This window comes from Panthera leo, chromosome B1 (genome assembly GCF_018350215.1).
Source record: "Panthera leo isolate Ple1 chromosome B1, P.leo_Ple1_pat1.1, whole genome shotgun sequence".
Taxonomy (NCBI): Eukaryota; Metazoa; Chordata; class Mammalia; order Carnivora; family Felidae; genus Panthera; species Panthera leo.
In genome coordinates, this window is record NC_056682.1 from 193,340,795 (window position 1) to 193,360,833 (window position 20,039).

The 20,039-nt window shown below is 42.2% G+C and overlaps 1 protein-coding gene across 4 annotated transcripts in view; it reads right to left on the reverse strand.

The window, feature by feature from the left end:
• Nucleotides 1–20,039, reverse strand: part of CC2D2A (coiled-coil and C2 domain containing 2A) — a 163,652-nt gene that overhangs the window by 99,617 nt on the left and 43,996 nt on the right. For all 4 annotated transcript variants that reach the window (XM_042936859.1, XM_042936858.1, XM_042936860.1 and 1 more), the window contains 4 exons: nt 19,239–19,327; nt 18,820–18,921; nt 10,887–10,988; nt 9,692–9,865 (listed from right to left, as the gene is read on the reverse strand). In XM_042936859.1, coding sequence (XP_042792793.1) covers nt 9,692–9,865; nt 10,887–10,988; nt 18,820–18,921; nt 19,239–19,327 — 467 coding nt within the window. The remainder of the gene's footprint in view (nt 1–9,691; nt 9,866–10,886; nt 10,989–18,819; nt 18,922–19,238; nt 19,328–20,039) is intronic.

Genomic DNA, 20,039 nt, shown 5'->3' on the forward strand with positions numbered 1-20,039 from the left:
TAATGACATTAAATTCATCAAACAATGTATCTTATAATAAAGTTACCTTTTCCTTTTGTTTATCTTTAAAAAAAATTTTTTTAACGTTTATTTATTTTTTGAGAGACAGAGACAAAGAATGAGCTGGGGAGGGGACAGACAGGGAGGGGGAGTCACAGATTCCAAAGCAGGGTCTAGGCTCCAAGTTGTCAGCACAGAGCCCGATGCAGGGCTCGAACTCACCAACCGTGAGATCATGACCTGAGCCAAAGTCAGCTGCCTAAATGACGGAGCCACTCAGGGGCCCCATCCTTTTGTTTATCTTTTTAAATGTCTATTTATTTATTTTTGAGAGACAGAGAGCGAGGGAGAGAACGAGCACAAGCAAGGGGGAGGAGCAGAGAGAGAGGAAGACACAGAATCGGAAGTAGGCTCCAGGCTCTGAGCTGTCAGCACAGAGTCTGACACAGGGCTTGAACTCATGAACTGCGAGATCATGACCTGACCCGAAGTCGGATGCTCAACCGACTGAGCCACCCAGGCACCCCCGTTTATCTTTTTTAAATTAAAAATTTTTTTTGTGTACCTTTTTTTAAATTTGTTTTTTAAATGTTAATTTATTTTTGAGAGAGAGAGAGACAGCACGCGTGAGTTGGGGAGAGGCCGAGAGAGGGGAACAGAGGATCTGAAGCAGGCTCTGCACTGACAGCACAGAGTCCGATGTGGGGCTTGAACCCAAGAACTGTGAGATCATGACCTGAGCTGAGGTCGGACGCTCAATCCACTGAGCCACCCAGGCGCCCTGTTTATCTTTTTTTTTTTTAATGAAGGCCTAAAGCTGTCTGGCCTTTCATATTTAACAGGTGGGTTTTTTGTCTTTCACTACTCCACGTACTTGGGAAATGTCAAAATCAGAATGGGCTGAAGACAGAAGACGTGTGCTGCGCAAAGCTACTGAAATCTCAACAATTCTGGCCTCCTCTGATGGCATGCATTCTTCCACATTTAGTTAAAGTACTTGGGCCCAGAAGTTATGTAGTATGTTAACCTTCCGACCGGCACGGACCCCAGGACACGACATGGACAGCTGTGTCCACACTCCGCTCAGGCTACTGGGTCTTGCCTCCCAGCTCCCTGCACTGCCTGCCTGCCTTCGGGGAGCTTACCTATCGTTCTTTTTTAAAAAAATTTTTTTAATGTTTATTTATTTTAGAGAGAGAGAGGGACAAAAAAAGAGAGACAGAGCATGAGTGGGGGAGGGGCAGGGAAAGACAGAGACACAGAATCCAAAGCAGGCTCCAGGCTCTGGGCTGTCAGCACAGAGCCCCACGCGGGGCTCGAACCCATGAACCATGAGATCATGGCCTGAGCTGAAGCTTAACCGACTGAGCCACTCAGACGCCCGACCTTACCTACTGTTCTAATCCTTGTTTTTCTCACCCATCAGATGGCGATATTTAACAGAGCTTACCTCTTAGGGTTTTGTGAGAATTATCGGACTTAGAATTCATAAAAATTCTAAGTACTGGGTCTGTAATCACAAATGTTCGCTGAAGCATATTAATTTTGTTTGTGTAGTTTCCAAATTTTTTCTCCTTTTCTTTCTTCCTCCTCTCCTTCTCCACCTTACTTTTCTCCTTCTTCTCTTTCTCCTCCACCACTTTTCTTTTTTTAGATTGAAGCCCAGTGCCCATTAATGAACAATATCTTTAAAAATGTTTATTTAAAGATAAATAATTTAAAGATAATGCAGGGGAGGGGCAGAGAGGCAGACAGAGAGGGAGACACAGAATCTAAAGCAGGTTCCAACTGTCAGCACAGAGCCCGACATGGGGCTTGAACCCCCAAGCCGTGAGATCATGACCTGAGCTGAAGTCGGATGCTTAACTGACTGAGCCACCCAGGCGCCCCCTAAGCAATGTCTTTTAAAATCCCGTGGAGATTTGCACAGGTGGTTGCCTGGTTACCTGTCTCTTAATATTTCTTCCCAAATATACACAACAATGAGAAGGGGAAGTGAATCTACGTGGTGACCAAGCTCTCAGCGAAACTTGAAGACAGAGAATTCCAAAATCGTCAAAAAAGTAAAAAAAGAAAAAAGTGCCCTAATTTCAGTGTGCGACGTTTCTCGCTTGTGCCCCTCTTCTGCTTCGCGGTGAGCAGAGACAGACTGAGAAATACGGCAGAGAAGACAGAAAAGAAGAGCTACAAATAATCCGCAACCTCTGCCAGAAAGACTAAATCCACCTTGAGCATAAAAATACTGAGGAAGGGTCTGAGCAGACAAGAGCGCGCATGGAGTACGGGGACGGGGCCTCACCTTGCACACGATTTCAAAGGGCAGTTTTAGGAACACGTCGCTTCCAGGGGAGAAACACGCAAAAGAGAGGAGAGGTGGCTTTTGGAGACAAGTGTCATGATTTCAGAAGCCTACAAATCTGTTGCCAGTCCTGCTTCCAGAAGCGGACCCTGGTTCTCCTCCCGTTCTGGGGGCGCTGCACTCAATGACTTCCTTCATTGGAATTGAGGATTATGAGTATAGGTATGTAGCTTCTGGCTCTAGGTCAGGAAAGGGCACCGTGGCTTCCTCCTTGTTTCCTCCCAGATACGTGCTTTGGGGGAAATCCGCTGTCGTGTCATGAGGACACTCAAGCAGCTTTGTGGGGAGCCTCTGAACTGAGGCTTCCCGCCAGCAGCTCTCGCCGGGCAGAAGAATAAACCACCTTGGGAGCAAACCCTCCTGCTTAGTCAAGCTTCCAAATGATTGCGTTCTTGGCCTCGTCTGCAACCTCCAGAGACATCCAGAGTCAGAACAAGCTGAATACTGATTTGTAAACCAATTAGTATGGAACAAGCTTCTGTAAGCCTAGGTAAAAAATTCCATTTTGATTCTGTTGCTTGTGTTTTGGTATCATCTCCAAAAACTCACTACCAGCCCCCATGTCAAGGGGCTTTTTTTGTATTTTTTTTTTTTTCCTAGGAGTTTCGTGGTTTCGGGTCTTACATTTAAGCCTTTAATCCATTTTGAGATATGGGTCCACTTTCATTCTTTTACATGTGAATATCTAATTATCCTAGCACCATTTATTGAAGAGACTGTCTTTTCTTCACTGAGTATTCTTGGCTCCCTTGTCAAATTAAAAAAAAGTTTGTTTTGAATGTTTGTTTATTTTTGAGAGAGAGAAAGACAGCATGAGCGGGGGAAGGGAGAGAAAGAGGGAGACACAGAATCCAAAGCAGGCTTCAGGCTTCGAGCTGTCAGCACACAGCCTGACATGGGGCTCGATCCCACAAACCGTGAGATCATGACCTGACTCAAAGTCTGATGCTCAACAGACTGAGCCACCCAGGCGTCCCTCCCTTGTCAAATATTAGTTGACCATATATGCTTGGGCTTATTTCTGTACTGCCCATTCTACTCCATTGACCTATTTGTCTGTTTTTAATGCCAGTACCATGCTGTTTTGATGACTATAAGCTTTATAATATGGCTTGAAATCAAAGAGTGATGCCTCCTGTTTTGTTCTTTCTCAGGATTACTTTGGCTTTTTGCATCTTTTGTGGTTCCACATAAATTTTAGGAGTGTTTTTTTCTACTTCTGTAGCAAGTGTCATTGAAACCTTTATAGAGATTGTATTGAATCTACAGATGGCTTTTGGTAGTAGTCACATTTTAATAATATTAACTCTCCCAATCCATGAACATGTGATAGCTTTACATTTGTTTGTATCTTTGATTCCTTTCATCACTGTCATACTTTTCAGAGTACAGGTCTTTCACTTGCTTAGTTAAATTTATTCCTAAGTATTTTAGTGTTCTTGATACTATTGTAAATGGGATCAATTTCTTTATTTCTTTTTCGGGAAACTTATGGCTACTGTAAAGAAACACTACCGATTTTTGTATGTTAACTTTGTATGTTGCAACTTCACTAAATTCATTGATTAGGTCTCCCAATTTTTTAGTTGAGTCGTCAGGATTACGTCTGTAGGGCACCTGGGTGGCTCAGTCGGTTAAGCTTCCAACTTCAGGTCATGATCTTGCGGTTCGTGAGTTCAAGCCCCACATTGGGCTTTGTGCTGACAGCTCAGAGCCTGGAGCCCATTTTGGATCCTGTGTCTCCCTCTCTCTGTCTGCCCCTCCCCTACTCATGCTCTATCTCTCTTTTCTTCAAAAATAAATAAACATTAAAAAAATTAAGAAAAAAAATCATAGCATCTGCAAGTAGAGACAATTTTACTTTTTTTTTTTTTTCCAATTTGGATACTTTTTATTTCTTTTTCTTGCCTGATGGCTCTAGCTAGCCTTCTAGTACTATGTTGAATAGGAAAGGTAAGAGTGGGCAGCATCATCTTGCTCCTGATCTTAGAGGAAAAGCTTTCTTTTTTTTTTTTTTTTTTTTTTTTTTATTTTTATTATTTATTTATTTATTTATTTTTATTTTTTATTTTTTTTTTATTTTTTTATTTTTTTATTTTTATTTTTTTTTTTTTTAAACATTTTTTTTTTTTTCAACGTTTTTTTTATTTATTTTTTTGGGACAGAGAGAGACAGAGCATGAACGGGGGAGGGTCAGAGAGAGAGGGAGACACAGAATCTGAAACGGGCTCCAGGCTCTGAGCATTCAGCACAGAGCCTGACGCGGGGCTCGAACTCACGGACCGCGAGATCGTGACCTGGCTGAGGTCGGACGCTTAACCGACTGCGCCACCCAGGCGCCCCTTTATTTTTTAATATATGAAATTTACTGTCAAATTGGTTTCCATACAACACCCAGTGCTCATCCCAAAAGGTGCCCTCCTCAATACCCATCACCCACCCTGTCCTCCCTCCCACCCTGCCCTCCCTCCCACCCCCCATCAACCCTCAGTTTGTTCTCAGTTTTTAACAGTCTCTAATGCTTTGGCTCTCTCCCACTCTAACCTCTTTTTTTTTTTTTTTTTTTTTTTTTTTTTTTTTTTTTTTTGAGGAAAAGCTTTCAACTTTTCACCATTGAGTATGATGTTAGCTGTGGGCTTGTCATAGATGGCCTTTATTACATTGAGGTACATTCCTTCTATGCCTAATTTATGAGTTTTTATCATGAATGTTTTAGATGTAACTTTGAAGTGTTTAGACCTCTTCTATACAATGTGTATGCACTCAAATGTAGAGAGGATTATGCCATTTTGCAAAGACTATGTTAAAAAGACAGCTTTCCTAGAGCCCAACTGTCCATCGATGGATGAATGGATAAAGAAGATGTGCTATATATATACAATGGAGTATTACTCAGCAATCAATAAGAATGAAATCTTGCCATTTGCAACTACGTGGATGGAACTGGAGGGTATTATGCTAAGTGAAATTAGTCAGAGAAAGACAAAAATTATATGAGGACTTTAAGAGACAAAGCAGATGAACATAAGGGAAGGGAAACAAAAATAATATAAAAACAGGGAGGGGGACAAAACAGAAAAGATTCATAAATACGGAGAACAAACTAAGGGTTACTGGAGGGGTTGTGGGAAGGGGGATGGGCTAAATGGGTAAGGGGTAGTAAGGAATCTACTCCTGAAATAATTGTTGCACTATATGCTAACTAATTTGGATGTAAATCTAAAAAGTAAAAGTAAATAAAATAATAAATAAATAAATAAATAAATATTTTTCTTAACATGTAATTTGAATCTAAATCATGAGAAAATATCAGACAAACTCAAGTTGAGAGACTTATTTAAAATAACTAGCTAGTATTCTTGAAACTTGTCAATGTCAAGAAGGATAAAGACAGACTGAGGAACTTTCCCAGATGGGTGGAGACCAAGGAGATATGAAGCCTCAAAGCAACATAGGATCCTGGACCACAAAAAGACAATTGTCAAAATTTGAATCAGGTTTGTAGATTAAGGTATTTTTATCAACATTAATCTCCTGGTTTTAATAGTTTATGGCAGTAATTAGTTTATATTTGGGGAAGCTGGGTGAAGGGTGTATGGAAACTGAGTAACATTTCTGTAATTCTTTTGGAAATACAAAATTATTCTAAATAAAAGCTATTTCCCTTCAAAAAAAAAAAAAAAAAAAAAGACAGCTTTCCTTCATACTAATCCTTTCAATTTTACTCTTTCCCACTTCCAAAAAGAAACAAAAACAAAAACAAAAAAACACACCAGAATAATCAGAATAGGTGCTCCTGATTTGGAAATTCCAAAGAATTCAACTGGAAAAGGTACCTTCGTGCTCTAAATTTACTCTTACAATTTTCTGTAATCAAGGTCCTTAGAATTAAAAGGTGTTTGAATTAAAAATTTGTATAAAATCTAGCAATTCATCAAAATGCCCTAGAAATAGATTCTAATCACCATCATTACATAACGACAAACATTTCTAAACGCTTCAACTTTTGCGGCAAATGCCACCAGAGACATTAAGTTGCACTCATGTATCAGATATAAGTACCAAACTATATGTGCATTTCAAGTTTGCAAGGCACCCATGTACTTAAAATGTGTATGGAGACTTACTGTATGGCTTTGCTGCTTTATTGGAGGATGTTAATCTTACGGTACTTCTCCACCCAACGGTAGGCAGACATCTTGCTCCAAGGGGCTTTAGATAGCTGCCACTAAATTATTTTAATTGCTGTCTTGAAGTTAACAAGTGTTATAATGAAATAATCTACCTGATGCTAAATAAAGGTTTTAGAATGTCCCCCTACCCCAAAGGAATTTTGTCAAATGTTTTTCCTGTATCTGTTAGGATTTCCTTTTTACAGCTTTGTATGTATGTATGTATGTATGTATGTATGTATGTATTTATTAAAAAGGCTTTATAATGTCTCCCCTCCCCACCCAAAAAAATGGAATTTTGTCAAATGTTTTTTTCTGTATCTATTAGGATTTCCTTTTTAAAACTAGAATTTCCTTTTTATTTTTTTTTTTTTAATGTTTTTTTTAACGTTTATTTATTTTTGAGACAGAGAGAGAGCATGAACAGGGGAGGGTCAGAGAGAGGGAGACACAGAATCTGAAACAGGCTCCAGGCTCCAAGCTGTCAGCACAGAGCCCGACGCGGGGCTCGAACTCACGGACCGCGAGATCATGACCTGAGCCGAAGTCGGCCACTCAACCGACTGAGCCACCCAGGCGCCCCTAAAATTTCCTTTTTAAAACAAAACTAAAAGGCAACCAATGGAATGGGAAAAGATATTTGCAAAAGACATATCAGACAAAGGGCTAGTATCCAAAATCTATAAAGAGCTCACCAAACTCCACAACCGAAAAACAAATAATCCAGTGAAGAAACGGGCAGAAAACATGAATAGACACTTGCCCAAAGAAGACATCCAGATGGCCAACAGGCACATGAAAAGATGCTCAATGTCGCTCCTCATCAGGGAAATACAAATCAAAACCACAGTGAGATATCACCTCATGCCAGTCAGAGTGGCTAAAATGAACAACAAATCAGGAGACTATAGATACTGGAGAGGATGTGGAGAAACGGGAACCCTCTTGCACTGTTGGTGGGAATGCAAACTGGTGCAGCCACTCTGGAAAACAGTGTGGAGGTGCCTCAAAAAATTAAAAATAGATCTACCCTATGACCCAGTGATAGCACTGCTAGGAATTTACCCAAGGGATACAGGAGTGCTGATGCATAGGGGCACTTATACTCCAATGTTTATAGCAACACTTTCAACAACAGGCAAATTATGGAAAGAGTCTAAGTGTCCATCAGCTGATGAATGGATAAAGAGATTGTGGTTTATATACACAATGGAATACTACGTGGCAATGAGAAAGAATGAAATATGGCTTTTTGTAGCAATGTGGATGGAACTGGAGAGTGTTATGCTAAGTGAAATAAGTCATACAGAGAAAGACAGATACGTTTTCTGTCTTATGTGGATCCTGAGAAACTTAACAGAAGACCATGAGGGAGGGGAAGGAAAAGAAAAAAAGAGGTTAGAGAGGGAGTGAGCCAAACCATAAGAGACTCTTAAAAACTGAGAACAAACTGAGGGTTGATGGGGGATGGGAGGGACGGGAGGGTGGGTGAGGGGTATTGAGGAGGGCACTTGTTGGGATTAGCACTGGGTGTTGTATGGAAACCAATTTAGCAATAAATTTCATATTAAAAATTTGTTTTTAGTTTTATTGAGATATAATTGGCATATCCAAATCTTTTTGTTAAAAAAATAAATCTTTTTTTTAAATGTTTGTTTATTTATGAGAGGGGGCGGGGAGGAGCAGAGAGAGAGGGAGACAGAGGATCTGAAGCAGGCTCTGCTTTGTTAGCACAGAGCCCAACGTGGGGCTCGAACTCATGAACTATGAGATCATGACCTGGGCTGAAGTCAAACACTTAAATCATTAAGCCACCCAGGTGCCTCCAAATCTTTTTCTTCCTTCCTTCCTTCCTTCCTTCCTTCCTTCCTTCCTTCCTTCCTTCCTCTTTCTTTCTTTCTTTCTTTCTTTCTTTCTTTCTTTCCCCCTTTTCTTCCTTCTTTCCTTCCTTCCTTCCTCTCTTTCTTTCTTTCTTTCTTTCTTTCTCCCTTTTCTTCCTTCCTTCCTTCCTTCCTTCGTTCCTTCCTCCCTTTTCTTCCTTCCTTCCTTCCTTCCTTCCTTCCTTCCTTCCTTCCTTTCTTATGTCCAACATGATGCTCAAACTCACGACTGTGAGATCAAGAGTCACACATTCTACTGACTGAGCCAACCAGGTACCCTGAATTTCTTTCCCTTTTAATGCTGAATACTTTTCCATCGTATGTCTACACCAGTTTGTTCATCCATTCATCTGTTGATGGACACTTGGGTTGCCTTCACCTTTTGGCTATTGTGAACAATGCTTCTATCAGCATAAGTGTCCAGGTATCTGTTTGAGTGCCTGCTTCCTATTCTTTTGGGTCTAAACCCAGAAGTGGAACTGTGGGACCATAACGATTCCATGTTTAAATTTTTGAGGAATAACCAGGCTGTTTTCACAGCAGCTCCTCCATTTCACGTCACCATCAGCAATGCACAAGGGTCCAGTTTCTTAAAACCCTTGTCCACACTTGTTCTTTTCATTTTTTAAAAATAATAGCCATTCTAATTTGTGTAAAATGGTATCTCGTTGTGGTTTAGATTTGCAGTTCTCTAATGATTAGTGACGTTAAACATATTTTCATGTACTTATTGCCCATCTGTAGATCTTCTTTGGAGAGATGTCTATTCAAGTCCTTTGCCCATTTTTTTTTAATGGTGTGTTTTCTTTCGCCTCACATATACCTCCCACGATGATAGAGTCTGAGTTGTAGCTCGGGTGTGGAACGGGGCATAAAAAACTGATCACCTGTAAGGTTGTGGGAAGAGAGAGCAGGCGTCATGTGCCTTGGAGAGGTGAACAATTTGCACATGAAATGAATGCTAACACTGTGTGGGTCTAGCAACAAGAACCAGCAAGCCACATGGTTGGGCTTTTCTCTTTTTCCACCAGAGAGAAATGGACAGATTTAATCAAGGTCCTTATTACCCAAACCGTGGGGTAAAATCAGCGGCTACAGAAAGTAATGGCGATGTCGTATCCCCATTGCTTTCAATGAAGACATGGATGAGCTGCGTGGTGGTGACAAGTCTGTCCTCAGCCACTCCCTGGCGAAGATGTCATCACCATCACCAGTGTCACCATTGTGGTCAGTAACATCATCATCATCCCTCTCCTCATAACCGTCGTAATATTAAATACCGTTTTGTGGATTCCCTGCACAGGTGGCTCTTCTTCCTCTCCTTCCTCCTCCTCTTGGGTAGTTCCATCTCTATTTTTTGCTTTCGGTTTTTCCTCTGATTCCTCCGGTTCAGGATCAAAGTTGAAAGTGAAGAAGTTATAGGCTTCTTCGGCAGAAGGGAAGCCAGGTGGGACCTACGGAGAAACAGCGAGTAATAGAACTTCAGATTGCGTAAGCCGAGGTGAGTGCCGGGTGCTAATGGTACCGGGCACATTGGAGGCATCCCACATGTGTTACCTTTGTCGAAGGTCCGAGATGACCCATCACAAACTTTAACAAAGTGCAGCAGGCAGTTGGGGGCTTCCTCTAATACTTTCACGAGTTACTTTTCTTTAATAAACTAGCGAACATTCTAATAAGCATATCAAGATCTTATGTACAGCAGGAAAAGCTTTTGAAAAGATGATTAAGATGCCAAAAAAAAAGAAAAAAAAAAGAAAAAAGTAGATTCATTATTTTATAGGCCATTGTTGAGATAGTTTTGTTTAATTAGGAGCAATTCAGGGGTTTGTTAACTTTTTTTTTTTTTAATGTGCTTTTTCGGTTTTGATTCCTCCTGAGTTCCTACCCCGTTTTTTCCCCATAATGAAAGCTGGTACAACTGCAGAGCTGAACAAATAATCTTTCTGCTAACATTTCCTGCCCTGCCCTGTACTCCTCTTCATCCAGTCAGACAGTATTCTAATCTCTCCTAGTAGATTCAAGCATTTATTTATTTATTTATTTATTTATTTATTTATTTATTATTTTTCACAGTTTATTTGTTTTTGAGAGAGAGAGAGAGAGAGAATGCATGTGAGCAGGGGAGGGGCAGAGAGAGGGGGAGAGAGAGAGAGAGAGAGAGAAATCCCAAGCCGGCTCTGCGGTGTCAGCACAGAGCCCGACTTGGGGCTTGAACTCACGAACCGTGAGATCATGGCCTGAGCCAAGATCAGGAGTCAGATGCTTCACTGACTGAGCCCCCCAAGCGCCCCTAGATTTAAGCATTTTAAAAGTAAGAATCAGTTCTCATGCTTTTCTCTTGCATACTCCACGGCAATAAGAGTCGGGCTATATATATGGGCATCTCTCACTGGGTATATTTGAAAAACACAAACAGGCCAACAAAACACATGATTTAAAGCAGGCATGATTTAAAAAGACAGGCTTTCTCACCGGGGGTTTAGTCTTGATTTTTCGTACAGAATCACGGAACTTTACTCTCGAGCGACTTTGGGAATCATCTTCTTGTTCAGTCTTTTGTGCCTCCTCCCCTGGCTATAGGAGTGGAAAATAGGATAGACAGAACACTTAAATCAAGAAACTAAACATGTTCTAAAATGAACATGAACTCTCAAAGGGGAAACCTCAGACCATTGGTGTAGACCACCATTCCCAAGGTATGAAATGCTTACAAATGTCAAATATATTTGAAGGTTAAGGTTGCTGAATATTTTCTTACTTCTGTCTCTCTCAAGACTCGACAAAGATAGAATTTTATACTCACTAGGCCCTAACATGACAAATGCTATTTCTTCTGCAGATCAATAGATAACGTAGTTCATAGAGGACCATTTCCAAACAGTCTATGACGGAAAGCATCAATAATGTCTGAAAGTGACTGTATCTGACCAACAGCCTCCAGGACACGAGGCCTGTCCTTGCAAACCCCTGGAGGGGCCCTTCCCACTGGAAACGAGTTCTGCCTCTGATAGCTCAATGTGCTGATTCTCATTATGGGGGCTCCCTTTGTCCTCTGATCAGGCCAATCCACCAGGGGCTGTCCTCACTTTGTCCTCATTTCTGCTTCTAATCCACTCCTCCTAGAACCCGAGGATTCCTTCTTTCCCACCCAGCACAATCCAAATGCCAACCCTTCCTTTGGAGCGACTCTAAGCCATTCTAGTAGCATATCTAGACATTCATAGTAAGAAGGGACACACTTATTCTACGTGCAGATTATTATCTGTGCTGAGACTTGTGTCACAGCATGTAATGACTTTAGTTAGGGCGAGCGGAATATAGTACACCCATACTGGGGCCCCTCCACCTATGCTTCTCAAGTGCTGCCTGTTTTTCCAGACCATGCACAGCTACTTCCTTTCTCAGACTACTCTTTTCTAGAATCTTATTGTCTGAGGCACATCAGGTGCTGCTTTGTATAGCTTAGTAATCAAACCATGGAGTCTGGAGTCTGACTGCCTAGCCCTGAATCCCAACTCCATCACTTAACAGCTTAGGCCACCTGCTTTGAGCATCAAATAAGACCATGCACCTAAAATATGCCCCTAGTTACGGCTCAGTAACGGTGGGTCTTAGTGTCACGTTCTTCATTTTCTTCTTACGTGTCTTTTATCTTCCTAGCTTGTATGTACATCGTGTGGCTATAAAAGTTTTATTTTAGTCTGCCAGAGATTAGAGCCTGATGCAAGGGTCTTTTGTGCCTGATTTTTGTGGCTTATTTTGAAAAGTGGTACCAAAGAACAGGAGTTGGGAACTGGGGAGAATGAAACAGGAGGAAAAGCCAATTCTGGCGAATGTTACTGAGCTGGCTAACGCGGTGGTGACCAGGGCTCTATCCCACTGGAGCCCCGCTGAGGACAGTGCTTCTCAGAATTGCCTGCCTAGGACATGGAAGAGTGGATCCTTTCTCATGGCTTCTGTTCCCAGTGTGCAAGAGTTGCCCCAGGCTCCTGGCCCTTCCAGTTTTGTGAAAGTCTCAGAATGGCTGGGCGGGTCTCCACAGGCCGGTGGCGAGAGCTTGAGATCCTTGAGTGCAATAAAACAGGGTGCTATGAAATTTCACCCAGGTACAGCTAGATGTCCAGCATGACCAGAATAAAAACGAGGTGTCGGTCGGGGCACCTGGGTGGCTCAGTTGGTTGAGCGTCTGACTTTGGCTCAGGCCATGATCTCGCCGTTCGTGGGTTCGAGCCCCGTGTTGGCCTCTGTGCTGACAGCGCAGAGCCTGGAGCCTGCTTGGGATTCTGTGTCTCCTTCTGTCTCTGCCTCTCCCCAAAATAAATAAACATTAAAAAAATAATTAAAAAAATAAAAAGCTTTAAAAAAACAACGAGATATCAGTTGGGTATAATTTACCATAGTATCAAGAGAATATATGCCATTCCCATTTGTGTAAAATTCTACGTTTTTCCTTTGTTTTCTCATTTCGCAGTATTAAGTTAGATTCAATAGTTATATACCAACTCAACCATATAAAAGTTGAAGCTGCACTGGAGAGTAAATCCCACGGTGCAATGCAAAGTATGGAGTTGTTGGTCTTGGTAAATTCCAGAATTTGAAATGTTGTTTTGATGAGGAAAGAAGCAGATGAATGTTATTCAGTGTAAGGACAAATGATTTTAAAATATTAGGGTAGAATAAAGAGCCGATTCCAGGGCTTGGTCAGGGGGATTTCCAAAGCTCTGTCAAGTCTGATCCTCTCCCGAAATGGGGCTAAGCCTTTCTCGTGTGCTGTTGAAGATGCCTTTCTGCCCCTGTCTGCCTCAGAATCTGCCACCTTCTACAGCTCATGGGACAGACTGGTGGGTTTGAAAACATGGAAAATAAGCCAAGAGGTCAACCGCTGGGAGAGGGGGCAGATTGGTTCTGAACAGGCAAGCCTTAGCTTTCAGAGATCTGTGAGAAATGGTGTGAATAAAACATGAGACCCGACAGAAAGTCTAATACTGGTAGTTTAGAAAATAAAATCAGTAGGTTAAATTCCAGGTAGCCCAATATGTGCATACCGACAGTTTAGTGTTTTATGCGTTTTGTTCCTTCCCATCTCTTCCTGTACTTTCCTGGCTCAGAGGATATTACATTCACACAATATAATTTCATTGGCGTGCTTCATTTGCCAGAGTGGTGGTTTTATCACAGTGTATATACACTTGATATAAAAGTCTGTTATGTAACTTTTATCAAATCTAAAATGATATTTATATTGGTACGGTAAAAAAATAAATTATATTAGTACATTTAAGGTCATTAAATGTACTTAAAATGACTGAGTGGGTGGAATTAAATTTTAAAGAACTGTTACCTATAACACATTTGTATAATCTTAAAGTACTAAAGTACATTCAACTTCAAGGCAGCAAATACTGAGTGCCGATCACCACATAGTCCATGCATCCAGCTGGCATTTTTTGTCACCTTTGGATTTATTGTGTCCTCTACGAAGGCTCTATAGGCCTCTTGTAATTTGAACAAGACAATCTTAAGTCCCATCACTTTTACCATAGCACAAATACAAAATATAGTAGTTCAAGCCCTAATCTTCTCTTCTAAACTACCATTCAACATTTTTGATTCCCTAAGAGACATCCTAATCTGTATTGTCTTGTAGACACCTAAAATTTTTGTATATGCTTCATACTAGTCAAGATACTAAACGCGATACCTGATTTGCAAATAATTTCTCCCACTCTGTGTTGTCTTTTCTCTTTCTTGATGATGCCCTTTGAAGCACAAACGTTTTTAATTTTGGTGAAGCCCAGTGTGTCTATTTATTCTTTTGCTGCAGGTGCTTTTGGAGTCATGGGTAAGAAACCACTGCTTAAATTGAGATAACTCAAATTTTATATAACCTAACCTCATGGCTGGAGTTAAGTGCCCTTTCTGTGGGCTCCAAATGTTTTCCAGCAAGGAATTTAACCACCTTGTCTCCACATTGTCCGTTAATGTCTGCGATCCGCACTGGGCTCTTCTAGGTTGGGCTATTGCCATCCATGGTAACGTTGTGTTGTCAGAGCCAATTGGACACCGGCCAGGAAGGCGTCTGTTGTAGATGCTGGCTGGGCAAAACATAGACTACATCAAAGAATCAGGTCTTGGGACAGTGAACCAGGCCCACAAATGAAGGAATAATTCTGGTCATCTCTAGCGGAGGCCAAATATTCAAATGTTCTGCTATTTTCACTTTAGTATTCACGTGTTTTTAGACATTTGTGCTTTGCTTTGTTCTCATACAAAATAAAAAGAAACGCTAAAGAGAATAAACAGAGGTTGGTGTTGGTGAATTCGGATTGCCGACCAAAGTATTCCCAACCGTTTTCTCCTTTTCCCTCTTACTCTACAGTCTCTAACGATAGGTAACTCTTACATAGAAAGGGCTCCCCATGTGCCAGACAGTGTTGAAAACAGCGTTAACATGTCTGAGTCCATTGAATCCTCAAAACAATACCAAGAATTAGGTTCTAGTAGTATCACCTTTTACAGAGGTGGGAAGTGGGGTCCAGAGGGTAGGTAAATTACATGTCCAAGGTCACACAGCTGGTGAGTGAGGTTGTCAACATTTTAACGCTGGGCAGCTAAGGTCCAGCATCTGGGCTCTGTCCTTTGCTCAATAGGATATAAATGGACCACTTTTGGATATTCCTTCTGGGTTGAGGTACATACACATCAAGAAATATGCCTGAGAGATGTTCTGTTAAAAACCTGAGATCAGGTCTGAAAAAAAGGCTGCTGAATCAACTGTTAATGTAACTTGGCTGTTTCGAACCCTCATCCATGGTATTGAAGTCCAACATTGGAAGAGTCAGAAAAAAAAAAAACAACCCAAAAAACTGTGGAGTCCGGCCTGTGTGTCGCAGTTTCACAGGAAAAGGAGTTACTCCTTCCTGCCAGGTCAGCCGGTCCCGTCAGGGAGAGCTGCCATGCGTGGAGGTCTCTGAGCCATGAGCTGAACCCTGTACCCCCCCCCAGTTACTGCCCACCTAGGCTTACTCTTCTCTTTGGAAAGTTATACAGTCTCTGCTGGCCGAATCAGACTTTCAAAAGGCACCATCGTGAGTAACCTGAATCTAAAGAAATGTAAAAATGAAACTGAATATTGAAGCGATTTCATTTTCTAGGCCAAAATTTACAAAGCTGATGCCTTTCCTTCTTCTTTGTAATTGGCTAAGGTAAACATGCGTGTTTATCTCATTCAATGTGCCTGAGAACTGATTTTTCTTTACCAAGACTTTTTTTTTTTTTTTTTTGTGGAGCGCTAAAACCATCCAGTATTGTTATGGTTCCAGGGCTGTGCTAAAAGCAATTTTACATGCCATTTCCACCTCATTCACCCAAATTCACTTTGACAACTCGGGATCATCAAGGAGGAAAAAACAAAGGGAGGTATTTTTTTTTTTTTTTTTTAAAGCCAATGAACTGGAAGATGAGTTACAGCCAAGATCTGGGAGCCCCTGGATCAGCTAAGTGAAGACTAAGAGGGTTAACCCTGTCCCGCTCTTGGAAGTGACCTCTAGGCCCTCAAGGCCACATTGTGTCTGAAGTTACATCTTTTTTTTTTTTTTTTTAATTTTTTTTTTAATGTTTAATTATTTTTAAGACAGAGAGAGACAGAGGATGAACGGGGGAGGGGCAGAGAGAGAGGGAAACACAGAATCGGAAGCAGGCTCCAGGCTCTGAGCCATCAGCCCAGAGGCCAACGCGGGGCTCGAACTCACGGACCACGAGATCATGACCTGAGCTGAAGTCAGACGCTCGACCGACTGAGCCACCCAGGCGCCCCATTTTTTTTTTAATGTTTATTTATTTTTGAGAGAGACAGAGACAGAGCGTGAGCGGGGGAGGGGCAGAGAGCGAGGGAGACACAGAATCCGAAGCAGGCTCCAAGCTCTGAGCTGTCAGCACAGAGCCCGACATGGAGCTTGAACCCATGGACCATGAGATCATGACCTGAGCTGAAGTCGGATGCCCAACTGACTGAGCCTCCCAGGCGCCCCTGAAGTTACAACATCTTATCTCTTCTCTTTCCTGCTCAATTTCTCCTTTCCTTGCCTATCATTTCCATTTCAGAAATATTTATTTCTTAAAATGTTTTAAAAAGATAACTTTTCTGAAAAAAAATTAAAAGAGAAGGCAGTTGATATTTGCCTTGTATGTTGCTTTGCAAATTGGCCATGTGGGCAGAGGGAGAGACTAAAGACAGAAGCAAACCATTCTAGATTGGTAGGTGGCAGTTTTAATCAGCAAGGGAAATTATGAGGCAAGCCTGCAAGAGAAGGAGACTCCCACGCCTGCCTGCCAAATCTTAGAAGTCTGTACAGAGGTCCTAACTGGATTCAGTCAAGTATACCAGACAGATGGCCAACACCACATTTCTGTCTCAAGGCTGTACCCCGGGGACAGCTTCTGGGAGTGGGGAAGGCAGGTGGAACACACATTTCCATGACTGGGGAGGGAGTGAGAAGCCTCCAATTGCCTGGGTCCAGCTCGCGGGTCAACCAGCGGTCACGTCTTTTTGATGACCTCTTCCAACACCTCAAATCCATACAGTGGCTCTTAGTGGATATAGAATATAATGGATATAAGTCAAGGTCCTGCTCACAAAAAGCCATAGATACTCTATAAGCCAAGGGAGTATATTTTTACTTCTACAACTTGAAGCTTTATTTGGGATATCATACTCATGGCCCACGCACAAGTGAGAACTGCCATGATTTTGTGAAATGACTATCAATCAGGAAGTGTAGGTAAGCTCAGATATAAGAGACCAGACCCTGCTATCATTTAGCCCATCTGACCAGACGCTGGGATCCACACACCTACCCACATAACTAAAGTGCTTGTGTCAAGCTGATGGGATTTTAGGTAGTTTTTCTTTATTTTCCAACATTTCAGAATTATGGCTCTTACAATGAAGAAAATAATTGGAATCAAAGAAAAATACATGTCTTCTCAGCAGAGTGGAATAATAAACTACCATAAAACCATTTCATCAGACCCACGGAGTATTCCCACTGAGGAACCATGGGCCACATCACATGTGCACAGCTGTAACTTTCCTTGTAGTCATGCGATCTTTGGCTTGTTTGGGATGAATGTGACAAAATTTTATTACATCTCATTACAGAAAAAGAGAAGCCATCCTCTAAGCAATCAGTGACCTTCCCACAGAAATTCCTTCATGCCTGTGTTGTCTCAATAGTGAAAAACAACCCAAATCGTCATCATCAACAACAAACAGTTGGACTAGATCTGCAAACACTTCACTGAGCCATTGGCTCTGCTCTTTCCTTCCTTCTTCCACCCTCTTACAGGCTTGTCTTTCTTCATCTACTTCTTTTATTTTATTTTTTTATGTTTATTTATTTTTGAGAGAGAGAGAGAGAGAGAGAGAGAGAGAGACAGAATGCAAGCAGGGGAGGGGCAGAGACAAAAGAAGACTCCGAAGCAGGCTCCAGGCTCTGAGCTGTCAGCACAGAGCCTGACACGAGGCTCGAACCCACGAACTGCAAGATCATGGCCTGAGCTGAAGTCAGAGGCCCAACCGACTGAGCCACCCAGGCACCCCAATCCTTTATCTCCTTCTGACAAGACTTTCTATCTTGTACTGCTTTCTGTCCTCCTCATGGGCCAAAGGTCAAAACCCTCCTCATTCAGTCTTCTGTCAGGAAACAAAGGCCTCTCCAAACTTCAAAACTCACTGCAGTAGAAATGTGTCCTAAACCTGTTTCTCCAGGCCCGGTCCTTTCCTCTGTATGTATCTCTAGATGTATCTAGACATCACAGGAGCACACATGGAGATGCCCCTCAGCCCCTCAGATTCAAACAAAAATCACTCCTGTGCATTCAAACCACCTCCCCATCCTATGGCCGACTGCTTGCCATGGCTTGTAGAAAACGATCGAAGCTCTTCAGTGTGGCATTCAAGGCCGCCACCAATCCACCTTACTTTCCTCCTGCACCCCCATCTCTCTCTGCTTCCCAGAAAATCCCCAGATCCAGCAATGCTGACCCACGAGACAGCCTGGGAATGAGAAAGAACCGGAATCCGATCCCGACTCCTCCACACGTCTGCCCTGCTACCTGGGGATGGCAGGTGCTTCGAACCTCAGTGTGCTCATCGGTCACATGTGAATGAAGAGAACAGAACCCACTCCCCTAGGGGAGCTGGGATCATGACATGGTAACATGAGAAAAAGACCTGGCAAAACACTTGGCATTGAGTAGGACTCTACAAACAGTAGCTACGATGACTACTAATCAGCACTGAATGCCTCCTCTGTGCATAGCTCTGTTCTAGAAACTTTTGCTGGCAATGTCATCCTCCGCCTCACTGTCTTTGATCACAAAGTAGAGAAGTCCCGTTTCTCACCTCCGCGCCAAATTCGGTCTCCAGTTCTTTCTCACCGGGACTCTGGAAGCACCTGGGCCGAGGGGTGGGGATTTCCTGCAGCAGCGTGCTTTCTGCTTTGGACTAAAAAGGCAGACAGAAAATTACTGCTGCTTGGTGTCACCGACGCCATCTCGATGGCAGACAGTCACTAAAAACTACACGCTGCGCTTCTTTAAGAGATATGAGCGAATGAAATGGTTAAGAAAAAGGACATTAAATTCTTCTTAAGCATAATTTTCCACCTGTGCCAATGTTAACTACTACATTAATATTTAAAACATGAAAAACAAATTTAACGGCATTCAAACGCACGCAGTTTTGAGCAAACGCAGCATTCTAGACAAGACCTGGAGAACGGCAATCAGCACGGAACAAAATATTCATGTGGTTTTTCTCACCCTGGCAGCCTGCAATTTCTCCCTCATGCGTTCCCTCATGGAAAATTCTGCAAAGCCCGTTCTGGAAGCTGAAGGAATTGGAGGTAAGCCTAAAAAAATACAGAAAAATTACTTTAAACAACATTTTTTTTTCCTTTTTTTTCCAACGGGAAGATTAGATTAAAAAAATAACAGGAGAATGTAATTTTATTTTGCAAATTTAGAACTTCACATAAGCAAAGATGAGATAATGCTGACAGCCGTCCATTTGACGTAATAAGTACATGTCTTGGCTTCTTTGTGACTGAGACGGAAAACCTCGGTCCTGCCAGCAATGCCACATCGACTTAACTAAGAATAAAAGGAATGACACTCAACTATTCCAGGCACAGGCACACCAATTCAGTTACCATTGGGAAGAGCCTTTCCAATCTGTTGAATGAGAAACAGGCTCGTAGGTGAATGGATGGCCAATGAGTTCGGGGTTCAGCTTTCCAACAGCGCTGATCACTTCAATCGGAGAAACCCTTCTAGAGACCCAAGCCATGGCCCTAGGCTAAATCATAGACACAGCATGTATTTCAAACATATTATTAGATATATGTAGGGGCACCTGGGTGATTCAGTCCGTTAAGTGTCTGACTTTGGCTCAGGTCATGGTCTCGCGGTTCCTGGGTTCAAGCCCCGCGTCGGACTCTGTGCTGACAGACAGCTCAGAGCCTGGGGCCTGCTTCAGAGTCTGTGTCTCCCTCTCTCTCTGCTCCTCCCCACCTCTCACTCTGTCTCTCTGTCTCTCAAAAATAAATAAAAAATTAAAAATAA